General features: G+C 48.3%; 1 protein-coding gene across 3 annotated transcripts in view; it reads right to left on the bottom strand.

Annotated features, from left to right (window-relative positions):
- The window catches only part of BCAM (basal cell adhesion molecule (Lutheran blood group)), a 63,560-nt gene that overhangs the window by 12,909 nt on the left and 27,695 nt on the right, over nt 1-22,956 (bottom strand). For all 3 annotated transcript variants that reach the window (XM_083455300.1, XM_083455299.1, XM_083455301.1), the window contains exons 2-12: nt 15,620-15,753; nt 15,295-15,511; nt 12,232-12,302; nt 10,218-10,314; nt 8,964-9,146; nt 7,422-7,546; nt 6,611-6,770; nt 5,998-6,113; nt 4,171-4,312; nt 2,248-2,375; nt 201-339 (exon numbers count right to left, since the gene is read on the bottom strand). In XM_083455300.1, the coding sequence (XP_083311426.1) occupies nt 201-339; nt 2,248-2,375; nt 4,171-4,312; nt 5,998-6,113; nt 6,611-6,770; nt 7,422-7,546; nt 8,964-9,146; nt 10,218-10,314; nt 12,232-12,302; nt 15,295-15,511; nt 15,620-15,753 (1,512 nt within the window). The remainder of the gene's footprint in view (nt 1-200; nt 340-2,247; nt 2,376-4,170; nt 4,313-5,997; nt 6,114-6,610; nt 6,771-7,421; nt 7,547-8,963; nt 9,147-10,217; nt 10,315-12,231; nt 12,303-15,294; nt 15,512-15,619; nt 15,754-22,956) is intronic.

A 22,956-nucleotide genomic window follows, 5' to 3' on the forward strand; every position in this document is an offset into this window, starting at 1 on the left:
GACCATTACCGCTGCCACTTAAATTTTAAAAAACCATGCAAGTTAAATTGCAATTCTGCAGTTAACATTCTGCTTAATTCGGACCCTGGTTTATGCTGCTGCTTGGACTATTTACTACAAGTCATCTGCGAACAAAGATGAGCAGAGGCGTCTGGAGCGAAAGGGTGAAAGGTCCTGCAATTCCCTTTGTGGGCACTCACCCATCTGTAACAGGAACGTCTGTTCGGCCTTGCCGTGCTCGTTCTCTGCCCAGCACGTGACCCCGTTCTGGGCCAGTTCAGGGGTCACCTCCACCGACAATTCGCTGACGACTCTGTTGCCAAAGGACCTCGCAGACGGCTGGGAAGAGAGAAGCAAAGAATGGCAGCATTTCGCATGGGACGGAGTCTCTCTCCATCCCCAGCTCTCTGCCTCACGCCTGATTCACCTTTGTTTCTGGACAGGTGGGTTGGGATGCCAGAGGCCCTTCTCCATGCAGGAGCTACAATAAAAGCAGTTAAGAATGCTGCTGCAGAGTAGGGATCAAGAGACTGAGCTGAGAACCAGGTGGACGTGTGCAATGCCAGACCCGACTTCATTACAAATAATGACCTACCTCGCAACGTTGTTGCAAGGGTGCCCGAGGGCAGAACTACAGCTTACTTTGGCCAATATGTGTCCCCATACCTGCATGACTGTAAGTTAAGTAACTATACAAGCTGTGGAAGACATCTGAAGGCAGCCTTGTACAGTGGTACCTATAGCTGCGAACAGGATCCGTTCTGGAGGCCTGTTCACAACATGAAAAGAGCACAACCCGCAGCGGTGCATCTGTGCATGTTGCGATTCGCCGCTTCTGCGCATGCACATGACGTCTTTTTGCACGTCTGCGCATGCGGCGAAACCCAGAAGTAACCCTTTCTGGTACTTCTGCGGGACGTAACCTGAAAGAACGTAACATGAAGTGGACGTAACATGTTGTATGACTGTATAGGGAGGGTTTTTAATGTTTAATGTTTCATTATGTTTTTGTATAGGCCGGAGCAACACAGTCAGATGGAAATCCTCACAGAACGAAGGGAGGATTCTCAGCTCTGTCCTGTGGACTACAATTCCCAGTGTGCCTTGCATGCTGGTGGTGAGGGGGCGGACTGGGGCGAAGTCACGGCAGAGACAGCTCTTCTGTGTCTACTCGTGACCTTGGGCTTTTTCTCGCAGCCCCTGCCCACTCCCTCTGTTCATCTCGGCGCACAAAGAGGCCACCCAGGGAGTCCGCTTCCCCCAGCCTGACAGCTTGAGAGCAGCTGGGTATCAGCAGGCAAGGGTGGGGGGGAGAGAAGGACCCTAAAAACAGCGGTTTGCGAACCATCTTCTGGCAGGGAATCCTGCAGACGCTGACTCGCCCACTAATGAACCCCTTGCAAGCCTGCTTTTCAGCTCCAGGACGTTGCAGGGGATTATCTGGGTTCGTTTTGGGGCACAGGTGCTGAATAGGGGGCCCCCAAGCAGGCCTGTCAGGTCTCCTTGTGATCTGTGGGGTGAGCTGCACGCTGCGCTGCCAGCCACGTGGGAACAAAGCCCTCTGGCCTAAGGTAGCAAATCGTCTGCTCCCCAGAATCAAAAGAAGAGACCCAACACACACACACACACACACACACACACACACACACACCCTCCCTTGTGCTGACGTATTCAGGGAAGCTGATCTGCCACCGCTGGCCTCATTTGAGAAAGACCCGACCAGCTCCCAAGAAATCCAGCAGGAACACACTCTGCAAACCTCTGTGCCCTCAGGCCCAGAGGAGGGTGAAGGGGAAGGTCCAGCGCCCCTGTAAAGGGACCCCTGACCGTTAGGTCCAACCGTGACTGACTCTGGGGTTGCGGCGCTCATCTCGCTTTATTGGCCGAGAGAGCCGGCGTACAGCTTCCAGGTCATGTGGCCAGCATGACTAAGCCGCCTCTGGCGAACCAGAGCAGCACAAAGAAACGCCATTTACCTTCCCGCTGGAGTGGTACCTATTTATCTACTTGCACTTTGACGTGCTTTCGAACTGCTAGGTTGGCAGGAGCAGGGACCAAGCAACGGGAGCTTACCCCATCGCGGGGATTCAAACCGCCGACCTTCTGATTGGCCAGTCCTAGGCTCTGTGGTTTAACTCAGTGCCACCCACGTCCCAAGTGCCCCTGTAAGGTGCTACAATTGCTCCACAATCCTCACCAGCCGGTCCCCTGTGTTTGCCCGACAAAGCTCTTCGCCGCTGGACTCACCTCTTCCCCAGTGACACTCCACTTGATCTCTGGCTCAGGGTAGCCGAAAGCAGAACAGGTGAAGCTCAGTTTCTGGCCCAGGCTCTGGTAATGGCGTGTGGACTGGGGCTGCTCCATTTGCGGGGTTCCTGTTTTTGGGAAGGAGGAGGAAGTCAGGACATGACAACCAGGAGGGGGCACATGAACCCTGCCCCCAAAAGGCTTTTAAGTTCTGGGCCGAGGAAAAGGATGGATTCTGCAACATGCACAGAAAATGCTAACCAGCCTCTCTCCATGACTAACTGAATGAATTATATCCATCTATGTATTCTAGTCAGCTTCTAATATGGCCTATACACCTTCAAGCTGGTCTTCATAGGCTTAGGGACTAGAAAGTTGCTAAGGAAGGAAGGAAGGAAGGAAGGAAGGAAGGAAGGAGAGTAATCCAGCAGCAACCGTTGTCCCCCGTCCCCCTTTCACAGAATCATGTATGAGATTTGTGTTCAAGATTTGCTTAAACTTGGCCTTTTCTCCAAGGAGCTCCCATTTTTATCGCCACGACAACCCTTTGAGGTAGGCTGGCCTGAGAGACCGGCGTAGGCCCAAGCCTATCCCAAGAAGTCAACCAACGCCCGAATGCCAGTGACTGGAATTCTGTGTCACTCATGCCAGTACGTGTTGCGGTGTTTGATATTATTAATGCTTATTAAATTTGTATGCCGCCCTTCATCTGCAGATCTCAGGGCAGGTCACGACGTAACAACATAACTCCACAAAGCACATAGTAAAAATATGAACAACAACAAACCAAATAATCCCCCCTCTACCACAACACATTTAAAAGGGCAACGGATGAGAGTTGGAAGAGAAACTGGGAGAAAAGGGTTCATGTTCACTGCGGGGCCTTGGGTCCATCTCTGACTCTCAGGCAAACCTACCTCACAGGGTTATTGTGGGGGGGAACCATGCATGCCACCTTGAGAGGCTCAAGGACTGCCTCTTTCCACATGAACTGCCCTGGACCCTGTGACCTTCCTCTGAGGCCCTTCCTCATTTGTCTCCTCCACAAAAGGTCTGGAGGGTGGAAAGATGACAACGGGCCTTGTCTGTGGTGGCTCCCTGTTTGTGTCATGCACTCGCCAGGGAGGTCCGCCTGGCTCCTTCATTATACACCTTTAGGCCCCAGGCAAAAATGTCCCTCTCCAACCAGGCCTTCGGCTAATTAACGTCTGACGCCCTCTTAAACGTGTTTGTGAGAGGGGGTGGAGGTTATTGGTTGGGGGGGGCGTCCTTTGTTGTTTTTATTCTGTATTTTGTGCTTTTGTCTTGTATTTTTATGTTGTGAACTGCCCTGAGCCCTATGGATGAAGGTTGGTTTACAAATTTATTTAATTTAACGGCCTCAGCCCAGTATACCTCCACCCCCATCGTTCTGCCCGGACACTGAGGTCCAGCTCCAAGGGCCTTCTGGCGGTTCCCTCGCTGCGAGAGGCCAAGTTACAGGGAACCAGGCAGAGGGCCTTCTTGGTAGTGGCACCCGCCCTGTGGAACGCCCTCCCATCAGATGTCAAAGCGATAAACAACTACCTGACATTCAGAAAACATCTGTTTCCCTGTTCAGGGAAGTTTTTAGTATGTGACATTTTAGTGTATTTTTCATCTTTGTTGGAAGACGCCCAGAGTGGCTGGGGAAACCCAGCCAGATGGGCGGGGTACAAATAATAAATTATTATTATTATTATTATTATTATTAATCATAATAACAACAACAACACCTTGGAGGAATGTATCACGACAGATAAATAAAATGTCCTGTTCCGAGGCTTCCCTTGGGCTTCAGGTTGTCTCCACTGTGAGAAAAGGATGCTCGAGTATTATGGGCCATCAGCCTGATTTTGCAGGGCAATTCTTTTCTTAGCTTCCGCCGCCCCCCAACCAGCCTACCTTCCACCACGACTTCCACCGTCTGGGTCCGCTGCAGCCCAGGTATGCTGGGCACAGAGGCTTCGCACGTGTACCCGCCGGCCATGTGGTAGTCGAGTGAATTCAGGGGCAACCTCTCGCCGTCTCCCACCTTAGTCTTTCCCTGCAGGGGGATGGGGGAGGAAAAACAAGAGACTGCATCTGAATGGTGCAATTCCCTCCCAAGAGAGGCTAGCCCAGCTCCCTCTTTGTCATCTGGCAGCCTGAGACCTTCCGGCTCAGAGCAGAAGACGGGATCTGCTCACTCAGCTACTGTCCAGGCAAAGCGGATCTGAACTGCTGGTCCTAAACATGTTCTGATGCATTTTAATGATTGTTTTTAGCTAGTTTGTTGCCTTGTCCTTTTTAAACGCTGTAAGCCATACCTTGAACCCCAACTTGGGGAAAAGGCAGGACATAAATGACCTTAAACCATCATCATTACTTCTGAAAGTGGGGTCACCTGCCTCGAGCCTTTGAGAATGGGCAGGATTTTCGGAAGACATTCATATTTAGACAAGCCTACCCAGGAAGTTTGTAGGAGTTTTGATTTGTTTCATTCTACTCTACTGCGGTTTAAACTTTCTGTATGTTTTAAATTGCGGTTGCAAATCTTTTAGTGATAATGTTATTGCTTTAGCTTTTTTTGGGTAAACCGCTTTGAGGCTTTTTCCAGAATCAGGCGGTATATAAATTTTATGAAATAAATAACTACAAGGCGAAGTACAATTAAAAACAAACCAGGGGGAGAGATTGCTCCTAGACTCACCACCCACCGCCAGATGCATTTTCCAAGCATCTCCATTCTTACGCTTAAAATGCAAGTTTCTATCCCTCAATGTTGTCGCAACAGGTCTGACAACCTGAAAAGACTCTGGTATTTGGAGATTCATCACTTCTGACTGCCTACCATTTCCACCCTTATGACCAGCAGGACAGTCTGCAACCCAACAGGGTGATTCTCTTGCACAGGCTCCATTTGCAGCTATGGGAAGCTGGGCAAGGGAACCGCAGGATTCCTTTGAGTGTGCAGCTTCAGGCTTTGTTCTGCTAGCTGCGCCTTTCGACGTTTCAGCCTTGCAAGTTGCAAATTTAAAGACACAGTTCTGCGAGACGAGATAAGGTCTGAGTCAAGCTGCTAGAGGAATTGTAATGGTTCTAGGGATTGCTTGTGCGTAAGTTGCCTTTACTCCTGGCTAGGTTGCATGGTTGAACCCTTTCTGACCGGACAGCCTCTATTCCGTGGCTGCCTCAGTCGCTGGCAGAATCCGTCAGTGGGCGTTTCTTAAACCGCTTCCAACATAAAAGCTGCTTGACGCCCAGTCTCCTCCCCCGTTGCCTGCGCGAAAGCTTTTTGCGCAAGGTGGGTGTGGGCAAAGGAGCACTAGTCCCCTCTCCGCTGGTCTCCTGCGAAGAGTCCTGGAGCCACCTCTCCGCTTCTTCTATCTCCTCCCCTTCTCCACTGGTGTTATGCTGATTTCCTTCCCCAGCGTATGGGCTATCCCTCCTCCTACTGGGGCCCTCTCCACCATCATCCGGGAGCCCTCTCACCTCCTCCTGCTCCGATGGCAGTCCCTGACAGGAATGAAGATAATAGGGAAAGAATTGTGGAAACCATCACAACCCACCCAGGGCACCTGTGGAGTTTGTGCTTTGCAAGAGAGCAAGGACATCAGTCAAACTTCTGTTTGTTCCCCCACTTCCCCCCCAGGAAAACCTGATGTTTAGTGCTCAATCGCCACAAATGGCGATGCTGAGCTAGATCGTAGCTCCTGCGTTATTTCGTAAGCGTGTGGCGCCTCCACCCACCTTCTTCCATAGCAAGGTGGGCATCTGGGAACCAGTACCAGAGCAGGTCAGCTCAATGTTTTCGCCCAATCTTGCCATCACCGTCTTGTTTGGGTTCAGAACCAGGTGATCCAGATCTAAAGTGGGAACAGGGGGAAGGGGGGGGGGAGAGAGAGAGAGAGAGAAAGAGTGAGAGAGGCTGACAATACTCAGGGTTTTGATGGAAGTGCAACAGCAGGGATCATTCAGTTTGTAACTTAAGGGGTTAATTCCGTTCTCAGTGATACTCAACTACCCAAGAAGGGCGTGTGCGTATGTGGAGGTGTTGCTTGGCAACCAGACAGATTGGCAAGATCTTCCGTGAAGCAGCAAGTGCTCTGGTTGGCTGTGTAGTTTAGAGGAAGTTTCTCCTCTGTATGTTTGGTTGTACATCTCCCTGCTATGTACATTCTCCTCAAATTCTACACCATTTTTGCTTCTTCTCTAAGGTCTTGTCAGGGTCACTTTTCTCTCTGGACTCTGTGGTATTGAAGTGACTTAGCTAACATGTTTCACTGCCGTCGTCTCCCCCACCAACCTGTCTCCCAGCATGATGCCCTGTTGCCCCTCCCCCAGCAGTCCACGGGGCACTCACAGTTGACATAGATGGTCACCTCCTTCTCCAGCTCTACGGTACTGGGACTGTCAAAGTCCAGCACCTGACACCGGTATGTCCCGCCGTCTGCCTTGGTCACATGCGGAAGGCTCAGGATTCCGTTGGCGCTGGACCCCAGGTCTACCTGTGTGTCTTCACTCTGGATTTGCAAGGGAGGCAAAAAGGGGACCCCCCCCCAAAAAAAAAAAGTCAGGAGGCCTGTTTTGTCTGGAGCGAAACAGCAATGGCAACCGCCACCCAGCCTGAGGCCTGGAGAAGTGACTTCATGCCCACTGCTGTCAGAAAGGATGTCCTTGTTTTCCAACTCATAAAGGTAAAGGTAAAAGGACCCCTGACCATTAGGTCCAGTCGCGGCCGACTCTGGGGTTGCGGCGCTCATCTCGCTTTATTGGCTGAGGGAGCCGGTGTACAGCTTCCGGGTCATGTGGCCAGCATGACTAAGCCACTTCTGGAGAACCAGAGCAGTGCATGGAACCGCCATTTACCTTCCCGCCGGAGCGGTACCTATTTATCTACTTGCACTTTGACATGCTTTCAGACTGCTAGGTGAGCAGGAGCAGGGACCGAGCAACGGGAGCTCAGCCCGTTGCGGGGATTCGAACCACCGACCTTCTGATTGGCAAGTCCTAGGCTCTGTGGTTTAACCCACAGCGCCACCCGTGACCCTCATTTCCAACTCATATCAGCAAATAAAACCAAAACACGCAGATCGTCTCAAACCCCTCCCCCACTGTCTCCCCCCCAGGAAGGAACAGGTTGGGCATGGATAAAAAGACATGGTCAACGGTACCTTTATTTTGTAAAAGACGTACTCCGGTGGGGGGTAGCCGTCTGCCTGGCATTGCAACTCGACATCATCCCCTTCCTTGATGACCTCTGGGGAATCTACAGAAAACTGCACGTTTTCTGTGAAGTCTGAGGAAAGAGGGCCACACTGAAACCACATGACTATTTATTTCTGTATTATTATTATTATTATTACTACTACTAGATTGGCTTCAACCAGAGCCAGGGCCTTTTCAACACAGGCCCCAGCCTGGTGGAACGCTCTGCCTCATGAGACCAGGGCCCTGCAGGATCTGATTTCTTTCCGCAGGGCCTGTAAGACGGAGTTGTTCCGCCTGGCCTTTGGCTTGGAGCCAATTTGATTCCCTCCCTCCCTCTCTTTCTTTTTTCTTTTCCTTCTCCTCCTGCGATGAGGCTACATTTTAATATTTTAATGTTTCAGTATTTTAATGTTGTACTTTACTTTTGTTTTTAAGTTGTAATCATTCATCTTGTTTTTATTATTGCTTGTAAGCCGCTCTGAGCCCGGCCTTGGCTGGGGAGGGCGGGGTATAAATAAAAAATTATTATTATTATTATTATTATTACTACTACTATTAATCGTAGATCTCTGAGTTTCTCCTGCACATTCCAAAGATCTTGTAAGCCTGCTGCACAGTATTTATTTGCTTATTTCTTGCATCTATAACCCCACCTTTTTCTCCAAGGAGATCAAGGTAGTTTCTATGGTTCTTCTCCTCCTCCTTTAATTCCCATTACGACCCTGTGAGGCTGGCTAGGCTGAAAGAATTTGAGCCATGGGACCGCGCGCCAATTCCTTTAAGTACCTAGCTACGCCTGACCATGATACAATAAAATTAGAACCAATGCGCGGCAAGATCCTAGAAGCAGGAGCATTAAGGTCATACATCAAAGCCCTCAGCCAGGATTAAAGCAAATTAAAAGCCTGCCGGAACAGATTTATTCTGAACGATATTTGTAATCCTGCACCTTCTACCTGACTAGGAACCTCGGAGCAGCTTGCAACAAATAGAATTTTAAAAGCAAAACCAAAAAGCAAGGGTCTTCGTAGAAGCACAGAATTAGAAGGGACCACAAGAGTCGTCTCTAGCCCACCCTCCAGCATCTTTCACCCAACGTGGGGCTCGAACCCATAACCCTGAGCTTAAGAGTCCCATGTTCTCCCGAATGAGCTGTCCCTCAGGTGGCACCAACCCCTTCTGGCTGCACCTCTAACAGCAGGTCAAAGAGGAAAGCTGCTGGAGGCCATTTTGCAGTCTGCGGGCCACCACCAAAAAGGCCCTGTACCCATCCACTGGGCCTTCGCTGAGGATCAAAGGCAGGCCTCCAAAGGAGATCTTAAAACTTGGGCAGGGACACAAACATGTGTAAATGGCCTCAGAACGGTGGTTTGGAAGAGAATTAATAAAACACTAATGATAACATTGACACAGTCACACGGAAAATGCTTACTGAAGGCCACCACACCTGAAACCATACAGGATGAATGCTCCACAGACGCTCCCAACATTTCCACGTAACTTACAGTGCAACGTGAGCTGGAAGGGGTCCGACTTTGCGATGCCGACTTTTCCGTGCGGCATTGCGTAGCTGACGTGGCAGAGGAAGTTGGAGTCCTTGTCAGATTTGTTCACCCGCAGGTACAGTGTGCTGGAGACGGAGAGCAGCCCTGACGCCTCTTTCACTGTCCGTGACACGACATACAGCTCTGGGGAGGAGCACAGGTATACAGGTGATGCAGAGAGTGAGGCCAGTCGGCCGAGGGGCACATGGGAAGGCGAGAACTCTAGAAACGGGGCAGCACAAGGATATTTTCCAACGCATCGTTTCGGTGATTTGAAAGAAATATGGTGGTACCTCGGTTTTTGAACGTAATCCGTTCCGGAAGACCGTTCGAGTTCTGAAAACCGAAAACTCAATAGCCAGGAGCTAGGCCTCAGAATCTTGCACTCAGGGGAAGCCACGTGGCATGTTCGACTTCTGAGGCGTGTTCAAAAACCGAAATGTTTGTCAACGGAGATGTTCAAAAACCAAGGTAAAGGTAAAGGGACCCCTGACCATTAGGTCCAGTCGTGGCCAACTCTGGGGTTGCAGCACTCATCTCGCTTTATTGGCCAAGGGAGACAGCGTATAGCTTCCAGGTCATGTGGCCAGCATGACTAAGCCGCTTCTGGAGAACCAGAGCAGCACACGTAAACGCCGTTTACCTTCCCACCGGAGTGGTACCTATTTATCTACTTGCACTTTGACGTGCTTTCGAACTGCTAGGTTGGCAGGAGCAGGGACCGAGCAACGGGAGCTCACCCCGTCGCGAGGATTCGAATCGCTGACCTTCTGATCGGCAAGTCCTAGGCTCTGCGGTTTAACCCACAGCGCCACCTGTGTCCCTAAAAAAACTGCGGTACCACGGTATATAAAATGGCAACTTCCGTGCAGTTTAAGGATTTAGCAGCTATATGGTTTTCAGCTGTGTGGTGGTTTTGTTTTAATGGGTGGTTTTAAGGTTCTGCAGGAATAGAGGCCTATTTTGAGTGATGCAGGCCTATTTTGAGGGGAAAAATAAGTTTAAACAACAGGCAGCACTCTTGAGGAAAGGATGAGAGAGAGCAACTGTTTGTCTATACATTTATTCCAAATTAGCTTCAGGATGGTGTAAGATGCTCAGTGGCAGTCAAGACTGAAAATGGCAGTGGCAGTCAGAGATGTACCTAGAGTTATGTTTTCTCAGACAGCTCATATCCTCAAAGGAAAGACAACAGCGGAAAAACAGCTTCCTTACCCTTATTGCGTTCTGTGGAGGCATTCAGAGAGCGGCCATCTTTGTACCAGCTGATGGTTGGCACCGGGTTGGCATTTTTGCTGGTGCAGGTCGCAATCTGGGGAGGAAGGAAAGCCGGTGAATCACTGGTAAGGCCCTGCTATGACCACTCTCCCTCACTGTCCTTAGGAGAGTTCTCCCACCTGGGATGTTAGTTAGTCTTATTTACAGTCACAGCCTCCCACCTTGCCAGCGGGGCAGTACAAAAAAAAAGAGGAAACGCTAAATTGCGCTGGTTTCTGCAACCTTTCCTAACTTCCTGTTAATCGCTTCCCGGCATAAAACACCCCGAAGCCGTTTACAATTTAAAAATATATACCGTATTTTTCGCTCCATAAGGCACACTTTTTCCATTCTAAAAAGTGAGGGGAAATGTGTGTGTGTTTTATGGAGCGAATGCAGGGGGGAGGCAGGAAGGAGCTTGTGTGCGGCTCTTGCGGGCTTTTCCCCAGTAGAGAGAAGGGACTGACGCGGCCAGACAGTCCCTTCTCCCTCCTCGTAGAAAAGCCCGCAGGAGCCGCACGCTCCTTAAAGGGTGCGCGGCTCCTCTGGGCTTTTGCGGGAGGTGGGGGAATTGCCATAGCCGCGCGCAGCCTCTCCAGCCGGGAGAGGGTGCGCAAGGCTAAAGAGGAAGCCAAGGCAGCAAGCGGGATGGATCGCACTCGCTGCCTTGGCTTCTTTAGCCATGCTTCTTTAGCCGCGCTGGAGAGGTTTAGCTCCCGGCTGGAGAGGTTGCGCGGCTATGGCAGAAGCCAATATTTCCCCCTCTAAAAACTAGGTGTGTCTTGTGGTCCGGTGCGTCCTATAGAGCAAAAAACACGGTACAGTGGTGCATCGCAAGACGAAAAGAATCTGTTCCGCGAGTCTTTTCGTCTTGCGGTTTTTTCGTCTTGCGAAGCAAGGCCATTAGCGGATTAGCGCTATTAGCGCTATTGGCAGTTTAAGGGCTATTAACGGCTTTTTAAGGCTTAAGGGATTAGCGGTTTTGCTGCTAAAAGGCTATTAGCAGCTTAGCGCTTCAGAAAAAGGGGTTGGGGAGCGAAAAATAAACTCAAGAATTTTCGTCATTTTCGTCTTGCGAAGCAAGCCCATAGGGAAATTCGTCTTGCGAAGCGCCTCTGAAAACGGAAAACCCTTTCGTCTTGCGGGTTTTCCGTCTTGCGAGGCATTCGTCTTGCGGGGCACCACTGTATATTAAACGTTTTAGCTGCAACACGGATACGGAATGGGTTAAAATAATCTCTATTTTAAAAGTCTTGTTGAAAAAGTAAGGCATTCAATAGGAACCAATAAGATAATATTGGCAAGGCTGAAGGCCCAATTTTTACGTCACTTGGAGGGGACCTCCTGAGGAGATGGCAGTTGGCTGGGGCACCATCTCCTGCCGAGCGCAGTGAGTGTTTTGCATGATTTATTCTTTCTGCTGATTATGAGGAGAGACAAAGCTATATAGGGCAGAGAAGCCTGACTCCGGACAACTGGAAATCTTATTCAGTGGCCTCCCCTGAGATTCACCAGGCACAGCCCACACGGTTTGAAGCACGAGAGCTAGAAAGATGCTTTCTTTCTTTTTAAAAATGGAACTCAAAACGGAGAAGTTCAAGTAGCTGGAATCTGAGACTGATGCCATATTTAATTCCCATGGAACTGTGGGGTCTTCCAACTTGAAGGGAAACTAGATCCACACACCCAAGGAAAGTCTTAAAACCTCCCTCACAATAATAATTATGGAGCAGGGAACACACTCAAAGGTGTTTCCAGCTCATCCTCATCTATCTCTTTGAGCCATTTCACTTCAGCACCAGGAAAGGGGCTGGAGAAGGGTGAATTCTGAGCATGTACAGAGTGCTCTCCCTTTGGTGTGAAGGCACCATAGTCAGTGCACCTATTCCAAGCCCTGAGGTCAGGAAATAAGGCTTTCAGGCACTTCCAAGGTTTTGTTTTTGTCTTTAAGAAAAGGATAGCAGCATCTCACCTCTGAGGCATCCTCCTCAGTCACAGAGAGGGTCCTGCTGTTAGGTATGACCTCTGGGGCTTCTGGTGCACCTGTTTGAGGAGACAGTAGAGGTCAGACATAGTAGGGCCATTGACTACTCTGCTCACTTACAAGACTTGCCATGTTCTGCATGTACATCCCTGTTTATTAAGCTTTTCCTTTGAGGATGGGTCCTGAGTGGGTGACTATGCAAGGCGGGGCCTTTTCACCAGTGGCACCCAAACCGCGGAAATTAGGAAACTAGGAAGTCCCGCCTCCTCCCATCTTCATTCCCCAGATCCAAGGGGAAATGAAGAGATTGAAATTGAGAAAACAAGCGAGGAGCTCTTGTCTCGGAACAAAATTCAGGGTGATCTCACCCACAAAATGCAGGGGCCCCCACATCAGTAAACAGGTTTCCCAAAATTTGTGGTGCAAAAAGGAAGCTGGGTTTCCTGCTACAAGTCACTAATCAGTATGTGGCACAGAGGGTTGCTTATTTTGCCATAAAGGCTGCTTTACATAGGAGTACGTATGGAGGTACCATGGAGATATGAAAACACAAGCAACATACTTTGATATCAGTTTTGTATTACACAAATGGTTGGGTTTTTTTTAAAGAATATGTTTTAATATGTTTCATGCTTCAGTGTGAATGTTTTCGTTTTGCTAATCCTAATTATTAACTTTATGAATTACTGGTTATAAATAGAGAGTATTGAATTTTTTGTGTGAGTTTCTGTTATCTGGTTTAAATTTTGTTATCTCGCTTGGTGCTGCTGCGGTTCAAGGACAAACACAATAGAAGTTATCTTATTCAATAAGCAAGGTTGCGGGGGGCTGAACCCCAAAACAAACCAGCACTGAGCTAGATTCCGGGACAACAAGCCCCACCGCTTCCTCTTAATCAGAGAGGGGGAAATGATCAGGCGTCTCTGTTTATTAGCATGGAAGGTGTGTAGACAAACACAGCTGCTTCTCTTGTCCCATTTGTGTTTGCAAGTGCATGACAGAGCCACTGGGATGTTGTTGCAAGCAGCTGTTTGATGTCCCAAAGTTAGGGAGGCTGACCTGAACCTGGCCACTGGAAGACCATGGCCGTGGAAACTCGGAGCATGCAAGACCCATCAGCATTAGGTTGCTGGAGGGGGAAAGCACAGGCAGAATGAGAGATGCAAGCCACCTTTGGAAAAAAGAGCGGAGGTGGCGTCTCCAGGTGTTTTGCTGCAGGCAGGGAAACGATTTCGTAAGGGAAGGAATTACGCATCATCGGGCGAAGAAGCAGCTGGGTGCTGGAGGGAAAGAGGTTGGCCCAGGAGGACTGGGTTGCAGGGAGTTATGAGAAGTCCTAGAGAGTCCTAGATGGGGGGAGATCAACCAGGATAGCAAAGAGATGGGGGCACAAGGTATTTCTCGCCAGAGTGGGAAGGTTGAGTGATCTCCCTGCAATGCTACAATATGTTCCATTGGTATTCTGATAGTTGACGTTCCTCCCAGCCCCACAATTCTATGATGCTATTTTATCTCTAAGAAATTATATTATATCTTTCTCAAGCAGGACCAGCGTTAAGCAAGGCAAGGCTGCCACAAAACCAGGCTCAAGTTGTGTGTCTTGGTTTCTCGATGTGATCCTTCCTTGCGGTCCTGAACATATTGTGGTATTTTATGTGTTGTGACTCGCTGTCATTTTTACTGATTACAGTAATTTTTTATTGTAATTGTTAAGAGTGAATTGCTATTTGATTGTCGTTTGCTGATAATTTAATTTCCTTGCGTACTATTATATTCCAAAGGATTATTATATTATTTGACATAAGTTGTTTAATTTAAAGTTATGTTTCTACTGAGACTTATTTGTATTGGATCAGATATAAGGTACTGTTTCTTCAGCTTGTAAACTGCCTTGCGTATAGTAATATAAGTAGGCAGTGAAACGAAATGAAAAGGAACACACAAAAAAAGGGCCTTCTAAGGAGATAAGGAAACAGGTTGACACAGGTTGAACTGGTGCAAGGCAGGCATTTCACAATATCTTAACACTGTGTATCCTGTCTCCACAAAACACCGGCTTAGTTCTAATTTATCCACAGGTTAATGTGGAGGACGACACCTAGAGAGGACGGGCCTTATCATTATGCAAGGCAAAGAAGGGGCAGCTCAGGCTGCAGCTCTGAGGGCACCTTTAAGTTGCCAATCACAAATATTTTACCACCATTAGGGATGTTCTGCTTCAGGTACCAGAAATATATTGGGCCATCTTAGGGCCTAGAACTTCCTCTTTAAGAGCCTTTCAGAGCTTGGCAAAGGGAATACGGAGATGACATAAAAGGGCCGAGACACCCGGAACAGGAAAAAAAACACATTTGGCCAAGAAGGGTTGTGCAGCAGGGATTGTTTTTCTTCTATCGATTGATTCACACGGTGCTTTTAAGTGCTAGTCAAGCCAAGAAAAGCAAGATTCATTTTTACTGATTCACAAGGTGCTTATACAGCTAACCTAAGGGAGTGGGGAGAGGTCTCTGGCTCCAAGGATCTAAATCCCAGCCGTAGGGACTTATTTAGGCTTTGCGCCAGTTCATGTGGCGGCCTAAGGGTTAACCAAAAAACGGTGTGTTTGAAGGCAAGGTTGGGATCTGAAGGTGGAATCTGCAGGGCCAGTCCAAGAGATTTTGCCGCCTGAGGCAGAGCAATAAATCTCCACCCGCCCGCAATTCTCATGCACAAAGCTTGAGGGTAGACAAATTATTTGGTCCTGCAGGCAGAAAATCCTACAAGCACCTCTCCTCCTCCTTGCCAATCGACTAGCAATTAATTTAGGTTTGCTAGCATTCTTTGACAGCCAAAACCAGGACCCTGAGGCGGCCATTTCACACTGCCTCAACGGTAGGGCCGGCCCAAAGGAGAGTTTCAGGTGCAAGGGGAGCAAGGGTGGAGCCAGGAAACATGTGGGCAGGCAGTGAAAACACGGACAAGCCGTAAAGAGAGCTTTACGAGGGAAGGACAAGGAGACAAGATGGTGGCAGGAGCGCCTCGTGGCGAGAGAAGCGATGACAGGAGCCTCACCGTACACCTTGAGTTGCGTCACTCCCATTCCGCTCCCTGCGGCGCCCGCCGTCACCTGGCAGGAGAAGGCTCTCTCGTCAATCACCTCGGCCGCTTTGATGACCAAACTGTGGCCGGCTTCCATGGAGGCACGGTCTGTGTATTCGGTGCCTCTGTCCACCCCCTGCCGACCCTGATCGCTGTAGGCCACACGCCGCTGCTCCCCATTCTTGTCCGTCTGCAGAGGTATTCACAGCCAAGGAGAAAAGGGCTGGTTACTAAGGGCATCTAAAAGCACCACACCCCCAGCCGCCATGATCCGCCTTCCCAAGACCCGCATACTTACGATGAACCACTCCACCAGGGGCAAGCCAGCATGACCTTCCGTGGTGTGAGTGCAGGAGATGGACACTTTGTGGCCTAGCTGGACCTCCAACAAAGGCGGGACGGACACTTGCACTTCTGCGTGGCATTCTGGGGCTGAGGGGAGGAGAAAAAGAATGAAGGAATGAAGATCAGGACTGACCAGAAAACAACCTAAGGCCATGCTCAGTAGTAGATTTTGTCAGAGGTTTCCTCAAAACGGATAGGCCCAAGGCTCACCTGCCTAAGGACCTACCCAAGCAAGCCCCATATCCACCGTCAATGGTTCTTCCATATCCCATATTTTTGCCTCCAAGCTGGCAACTTTGGGGCTTCCTTCTAGGGGGGCCGGATTCAGCTTGGGGGCCACCAGTTGCTGACCTCTATCTTAACGGCTGTGTCGCTGTCAAGAGATCATTCACTGTAATCCTCACAAAGTGCTCGGTGCTGCCCACCATTTTTGCACGTACGTTACAGACTCAATTTCCCAAAAACGTTAACCACCAAAATTAATTACAGCACGTTTTCGGACATCGCAGTCATAAACACATACTTTTATTGTGGCCACATAACGGTCTTAAAAGAGGATTGGACAACTTAACGGAGGATAAGGCTGTTGATAGCTCAGCTGGTTAGGGCGTGGTGCTGATGATGCCAAGGTTGCGGGTTCGATCCCCGTACGGGACAGCTGCATATCCCTGCATTGCAGGGGGTTGGACTAGATGACCCTCGGGGTCCCTTCCAACTCTAGAATTCTATTATTCTTCCCATGATGGCTATGCTCTGCCTCCACGGTCAGAGGCAGCAATACTTCTGAATACTAATTTCTGGAAACTACATGGGGGAACAGTGCTCTTCCGCCTGCCTGTTTCTGTTTCTGGCAGCCTCTGTGAGAACAGGATGCTGGACTAGACGGGCTGCAGGCTTGACCCGGCAGGTTCTCCTTATGTTCAAAGTTCACCCTGTGGTTTAAATCCATGGGAAGCCGCCTTAAACCAAGTCAGACCTCCGAAGGCCTTTATTCTTATATGCAACGGCTGCAGCTCGGACTTTGGTGGCAAAGGGGTGGAAGGAACAAGAAACCCCGACAATAACAGACTGACATTACAAGCTACAAGAATTTGCTGAAATGGCGCAGTTAACAAATACCCCGAGAGGCAATTCAAAACAAAAATTTACGGAAAAGTGGGATAGATATAAAACATATGTTCAAAAATACAGTAAAAATTCGCTATCTATGCTAGCATTTGATTGACGCTGGAGTGAGACTGAGTTGAGAAATAGGACTAAGAACACATATTGATATAGGAATGTATTAGATAATATGTAAAGAAATATACAATAATAAGAGTACAATCATTTGGAAAAAAGGAATATAAAACGGGAAAGACAGGAAGTCTAGTGTGTTGGTATGTATATGATTTGGGCGAGGAAAGTGTTTTTGTTTTTTCTCTTTGTTCTTTTTTTTTTTTTGTTTCATTTTCTTTCTAGGCATATAAAATTTGTATATAATTTATGTATACATGTTGGAAATCATATTATACTAAGTGCTGTAATGTAATATGACAACGTTTACCGATGTAATATAAGAATGTTAAGAAATGAATAAAATGCAAATTCAATAAATAAGTAAATAAACCAAGTCAGACCAATGTTCCATCTACCTCAGTGCTGCCTACACAGACCGGCAGCAGGTCTCCAGGCAAGGCCCGACCCGGAGATGCCAGGAATTGAACCGTGGGCCTTCAACAAGAAAGGGCAGTGCTCTGCGCCTGAGCTACGGCCCTCGCCCATCATTTTAAATAACAAATAACGGCAGCGTGTTTTAGGATTTATGCAGCTAACACAAAGTGTTTTTCAAAGTGCTTCCTCTCAGGCCTCGCCGGTGAAATCCTGCAAGATAGGCATTTATTCTCATATTGCAAAGGTTGAGGCTGAGGAGGGAAAAAAATCCGGGCGGGGGGAGGTGGTTGGTTATTTGCCCAAAGCTATCTAATAAATTCAGAGCAGAGATGAAATCTGAACCGTGTACTTCCTGGCTCACAGCACTTGCTCTTATCTATTATGTGACAGCAGCAGCTTTCGCCAGCCTATCTTTTCAACAAACAGGTCATCCCCCCTTCACTGGGCTGTTATTGTTTTTTTGTAAACAGCGGCCCTTTCCTCTGCCCCATCCATGGCAACAGAGGGAGGAGGAGAAACATTGAAATTGGCAGCTCATCTTTTATCACAATGGGTAACATTCCCAATGGGAAGTAAAATGGCCTCTGAAGAGAATGCAATTCATCTCTCTGGCCTATAAATGCCTTGATTTGAAAGGTGTGAAACTTGTTCTGTATAGAATTATGATTCTCACAACATGTGAGATCTCTCTCTCGTGTGTGTGGTTGAAATAAATGCCCTCAGCAGATTCTCTCCTTGCCCCTGTCATCACCAGGGACCATTCTGAAAGGAGAAATTTGATGTTGATCTGAACAAGAAATTCCCCAAATCTGCATTTCTCAAAACATGACTATTCAAAATTTGCACTTCTCTGAATTTTGCGGCAGAGTTCTCCAACCAACCGAAGTGTACAAAGTCATTAATTATAGTAAGGAAAACCACTTGGGCAAATGTGTACAGAATGCCTTCTGTTTTTGAACAGAATGCGTTCCGGGAGTCCGTTTGACTTCCGGAACCATTCAAAAACCAAAGTGCGGGTTCCGATTGGCTGCAGGAGTCTCCTGCAGCCAATCGGAAGCCACGGAAGCTGCGCCGGACCTTCGGCTTCCGAAAATCATTCGAAAACCGGAAGACTCACTTCCGGGTTTCGATCGTTTGGGAGCCGATTTGTTTGGGAGCCAAGGCGTTTGGCTTCAAAAGTACGAGTGTAATTTATCAAACCTGGGTACATGTATGTACATTAGGACAGATTTCCACTAAAAACACTGGCAACTTCTCTGGAGTTAAAAAAACCCTGCATGTGGCTGCAGAGATATGGAGCGAGATTTACAACAGGGTTCTTGTGAGGATTAAACGAAATGGGGAGGAGAAACGCGTACACAATCTTGAGATCCTTGGATGATAAAGATGACATATAAATGTAAAAAAGAAATAAAATAAAATTTTAGTGTGCACCGTGAATGTGGCCCTAGCCTCCACCAAAGAATCCTGGGAACTGTAGTTTGTTAAGAGCACTGAAAGTTGTTAGGAGAACCCCCTAGTCCCCTCCCAGAACTACGCTTCCCATGGTAATTTAACCATCCACCTCTCTTCCCAAGCAACTCTGGGAATTGCAAATATGTGGAAAGGCAGACATGCTGCGTTCAGCAGAGTAAAGTCCTTGACATTCACCCCCTGAGGGGCAGGAGGGCGGTGCTGGGGGTCTCCACAACTGTTGAAAACCGTCAGATCCCCACAGTACTCAACAAACGTTTTCTAACATTGGTTTTCCCCACTGCTGTTGAGAGAGACGGTTCCAAAGGGAAGTTTGCCCTCGAAAGTTTCTAAGCTGCAAAGCAGAATCACCGAATGCCCGGCTCCTCTTTCCTCAGCCGTTCTAAAAATATCCACGGCTCGTTCTCTCTCTCTCTGCTGCCGTGTCTTAGAAGCAGATAAGGGCCGGGGCAGCTTGGCTTTAAGTGGAAAACGCAATCCTTTTATTCTCCACTCGCTGGCCACCACAAGACCGCCTAATGCTTCTGGTCCAGAAGCCACGTTCTTTGCAACATCCTGAGGAGAAATTTCAAATTCTAAGCTTAAAGTCCCAGAGGTATACTGCTGCAACTTCCGGTTTTACTACTAGAATAAAGTTGGTAAAGTGGGGTCCGAGGATATCCTGACAATTGTACCCAATCCTCCCGTGCTACATAGGATTGTAGCTGGTATGCGTGTACTAATTAATACCCCTCAAAATATTACTATTTTTATGATACGGACTTTCCTTTGAGGTTTTTAAGCAAAGTGCAGGTGACCGTTTGTCATGGATGTTATAGATGATTATATGATCGATACCCTTCCAGATACAGTGGTACCTCAGGTTACATACGCTTCAGGTTACATACGCTTCAGGTTACAGACTCCGCTAACCCAGAAATAGTGCTTCAGGTTAAGAACTTTGCTTCAGGATGAGAACAAAAATCGTGCTCCGACGGCACAGCGGCAGCAGGAGGCCCCATTAGCTAAAGTGGTGCTTCAGGTTAAGAACAGTTTCAGGTTAAGTACGGAGCTCCGGAACGAATTAAGTACTTAACCTGAGGTACCACTGTATACCACCTTTCCTCCTTTCATACGCAACTCAACAGTCTGCAAGCCTACACAGGGTTTTCGCACTCCTGCACATACACACAAACGCACACAGAGCCAAAACTGCATCTTTCCAATTTACAGAGAAGCAACAGCACAGTGGAGAGCAGGAGCTAACCATAGTTTCCTGACCTGGGTGCCATGGCAAACTATGGTTAGCTCCAAACAGGAAACGGGGAAATGAAGCTGCACAGAAGAAGGGAAGGGGGAGTGTGAGAGCCCATGGTTTATCCCCAGCCCTCCAAACCATGGTTAGGGGATCATATGAACTAAGCAATGGGTCTTTTCATCATAACACGGCCTCGGTCCTGTATACCTGAAAGAGCGTCTCCACCCCCATCGTTCAGCCCAGACCCTGAGATCCAGCGCCGAGGGCCTTCTGGCGGTTCCCTCATTGCGAGAAGTGAAGTTACAGGGAACCAGGCAGAGGGCCTTCTCGGTAGTGGCACCCGCACTGTGGAACGCCCTCCCTTCAGATGTGAAGGAAATAAGCAGCTATCTTCTCTTTAAAAGACACCTGAAGGCAGCCCTGTTTAGGGAGGTTTTTAATATTTAATGCTGTATTGTTTTTAACACTTGATTGGAAGGCGCCCAGAGTGGCTGGGGAAACTCAGCCAGATGGGTGGGGTATAAATAATAATAATAATTATTATTGTTATTATTATTACACTGTTAACCACAGCTTAGCGTTATGTGTGTGCATTGTAGGGAGACTGGTTCATGTGGCATCACACACAAACACCTAACACACACCTAACATACACACACCTAACACACACACAGCTTTCTCTATTACATTGTATGTTGTGCATTTCCCATGCTCTCAAAACAGGACAAGCATGCCCCTTTTCCCTCCATTAAATATCAGATATTATATGCCTTTAGCTACACTTAAGGCAATCTTGATTGAGAATTGCTGGGAGGAGCTGGTATGGGGGGGGGGGGAGAGAGAGGAGAGAAGAGGAATAAAGCAGCTATCTGGCACTGGGGGGGGGTGTGTGAAAGGGGAGAGAGAAATTGGCGATATGAAAGGGCCCACAAGGAAGCAAGCAAGCCGGCAGCTGCTTGGGATTCCAGGCTGGCGCTGAGGGCTTTGTTCCAGGATAAGCCCCTCCAAATGAGGGGGTGGGGGGGAGAGAGCCAGCTTTCATCTCCCAGCCGGGTAATGGAGAGGGGGGGGGGGCGCTTCTGGCAAGGCGGAATGCCCAGAAACTGCTGAGCGCCAGGGAACCAGCTGGGAAAACCCAGGGAAGAAAAAGAGATTGATTCATAAACCCTGGTGCATAGACAGAAGGCTCCTCGTCTTCACGTAACATCTCAAACCAAGGCAGACGGAGGAACGGAGCAGGTCCCCCCACCAAAACACCCCCCCAAGGGTACCCAAAGTTAGAGGCAGAGACAGGGCTATGATAAGCTCCTCTGTAAAAGATTCTCTGGGAAGGAAGGAAGGAACTTATTCGGACTGCAGAGCAGGCAGGCACAAGGCCCAGAGACAGGGAGGGATTGCAAGGTCTAAAGGATGCTGGATGAATACAGTGCCCAGGGGAAGGCGGAAGCATGTCCGGGGTTGAAAATGGGGTGGCAGAGGCATCGCTGTCTCTAAGGTACAACGCACACATGCCTTTCCCCCCTCTTTTGGTTACACTCAGCTGCTTAAGGTTTTGAAAGGAAAGCTTGCTTACTAAGGGTGATAGTGGGGTGAATGTTTGAGTTGCAGGAAAAATATCCCTTGTGTGAAACACCTCCAGCAATCTGCCTTTTTTTCTGTATGCCACAACAGCTGCAAGAATATTACTAGTGAAGAATTGGAAGAAACAAGATTTACCAACTATCGAAGAATGGCGGATGAAGATGATGAACTACAGTGGTACCTCGGGTTAAGTACTTAATTCGTTCCGGAGGTCCGTTCTTAACCTGAAACTGTTCTTAACCTGAAGCACCACCGGAGCACAATTTCTGTTCTCATCCTGAAGCAAAGTTTCTGGGTTAGCGGAGTTTGTAACCTGAAGCATATGTAACCTGAAGCGTATGTAGCCTGAGGTACCACTGTCTATGGAACTTGCCGAACTGACCAGGAGACTCCGAGAGCCAGAGAGAAGAGACGGTGGAAGAAGACTGGAAGAAGTTTAAGGAATATTTGAAAAAAATATGTTAATATTTAAATCTTTGAATAGCTTTGGAAGTGGATATAGGCTGTAGGGTTAGAAGTAGAAGATAGTGTATTTTAAAATAGTATTATTTGTAAGTGATAAAATGTGAAGTTATTTTAAGTGTGACCAAAAAAAGATGGTTAGAAACTATGATGTGTGTAAACGGCTGAAGATGAAGTAAAATGAAAATCAGATAGGTAGGACCTGGGGAAGCCCACTTAACAATGTTTAGAAAAATAAGGATATGACAAGAATTTGTTTGTGTTGTTTGTTGTGTTATTTATTTGTGTTATAAAATGAACTTTAAAAAATGGGGGGGGGGCAATCTGCAATCCTCCTGAGGGATGGGGCGTGGCGTAGCTTAGGGGTACGGCATGTGTCTTGTATGCATAAGGTGCTGGGTTCAATCCTGGCAATCTCCAGGTAAGGCTCAGAACATCCCTTGCCTTAAACTCTGGAAAGCAGGTGCCTATTAGTGAGACAATCCTGAGCTAGCCGGACTCTTTATTAGGAAAAAAAAACTGTGTCAGGTCTACTGAGCACAACAAATCATCTTTGGTGAGTCTTGTCCCTATGGAGCAGTTGTGGAGGCTGTAAGTCCCTGCCTTCTCACAGCTGCCTAGGTTCCCTCCTCTGTAGAGTTTTCCCCAAGCAATCTGAGACTGCGCCTTCATGGTGCTAATTTCTCCTCCACCCTCTTCATGCCTCTCCTGGTTCTGGGAGACAAGGGAGGAGGGGAGCTTGTTGCAGCAGGAGGGCGAGCTCTGAGCCTTCTTCCCTTGGGGGTTCCCCACCTGGTTCCTCCCACCATTCCTCTGCGTCCAGCCAGTCCCTGACAGGTGCCCTCTAAGGGCTCTGTAGTTCTGGCATAGATGCATTCCTAGGG

This window comes from Podarcis tiliguerta (genome assembly GCF_965153285.1).
Source record: "Podarcis tiliguerta genome assembly, chromosome: 8".
Taxonomy (NCBI): domain Eukaryota; kingdom Metazoa; phylum Chordata; class Lepidosauria; order Squamata; family Lacertidae; genus Podarcis; species Podarcis tiliguerta.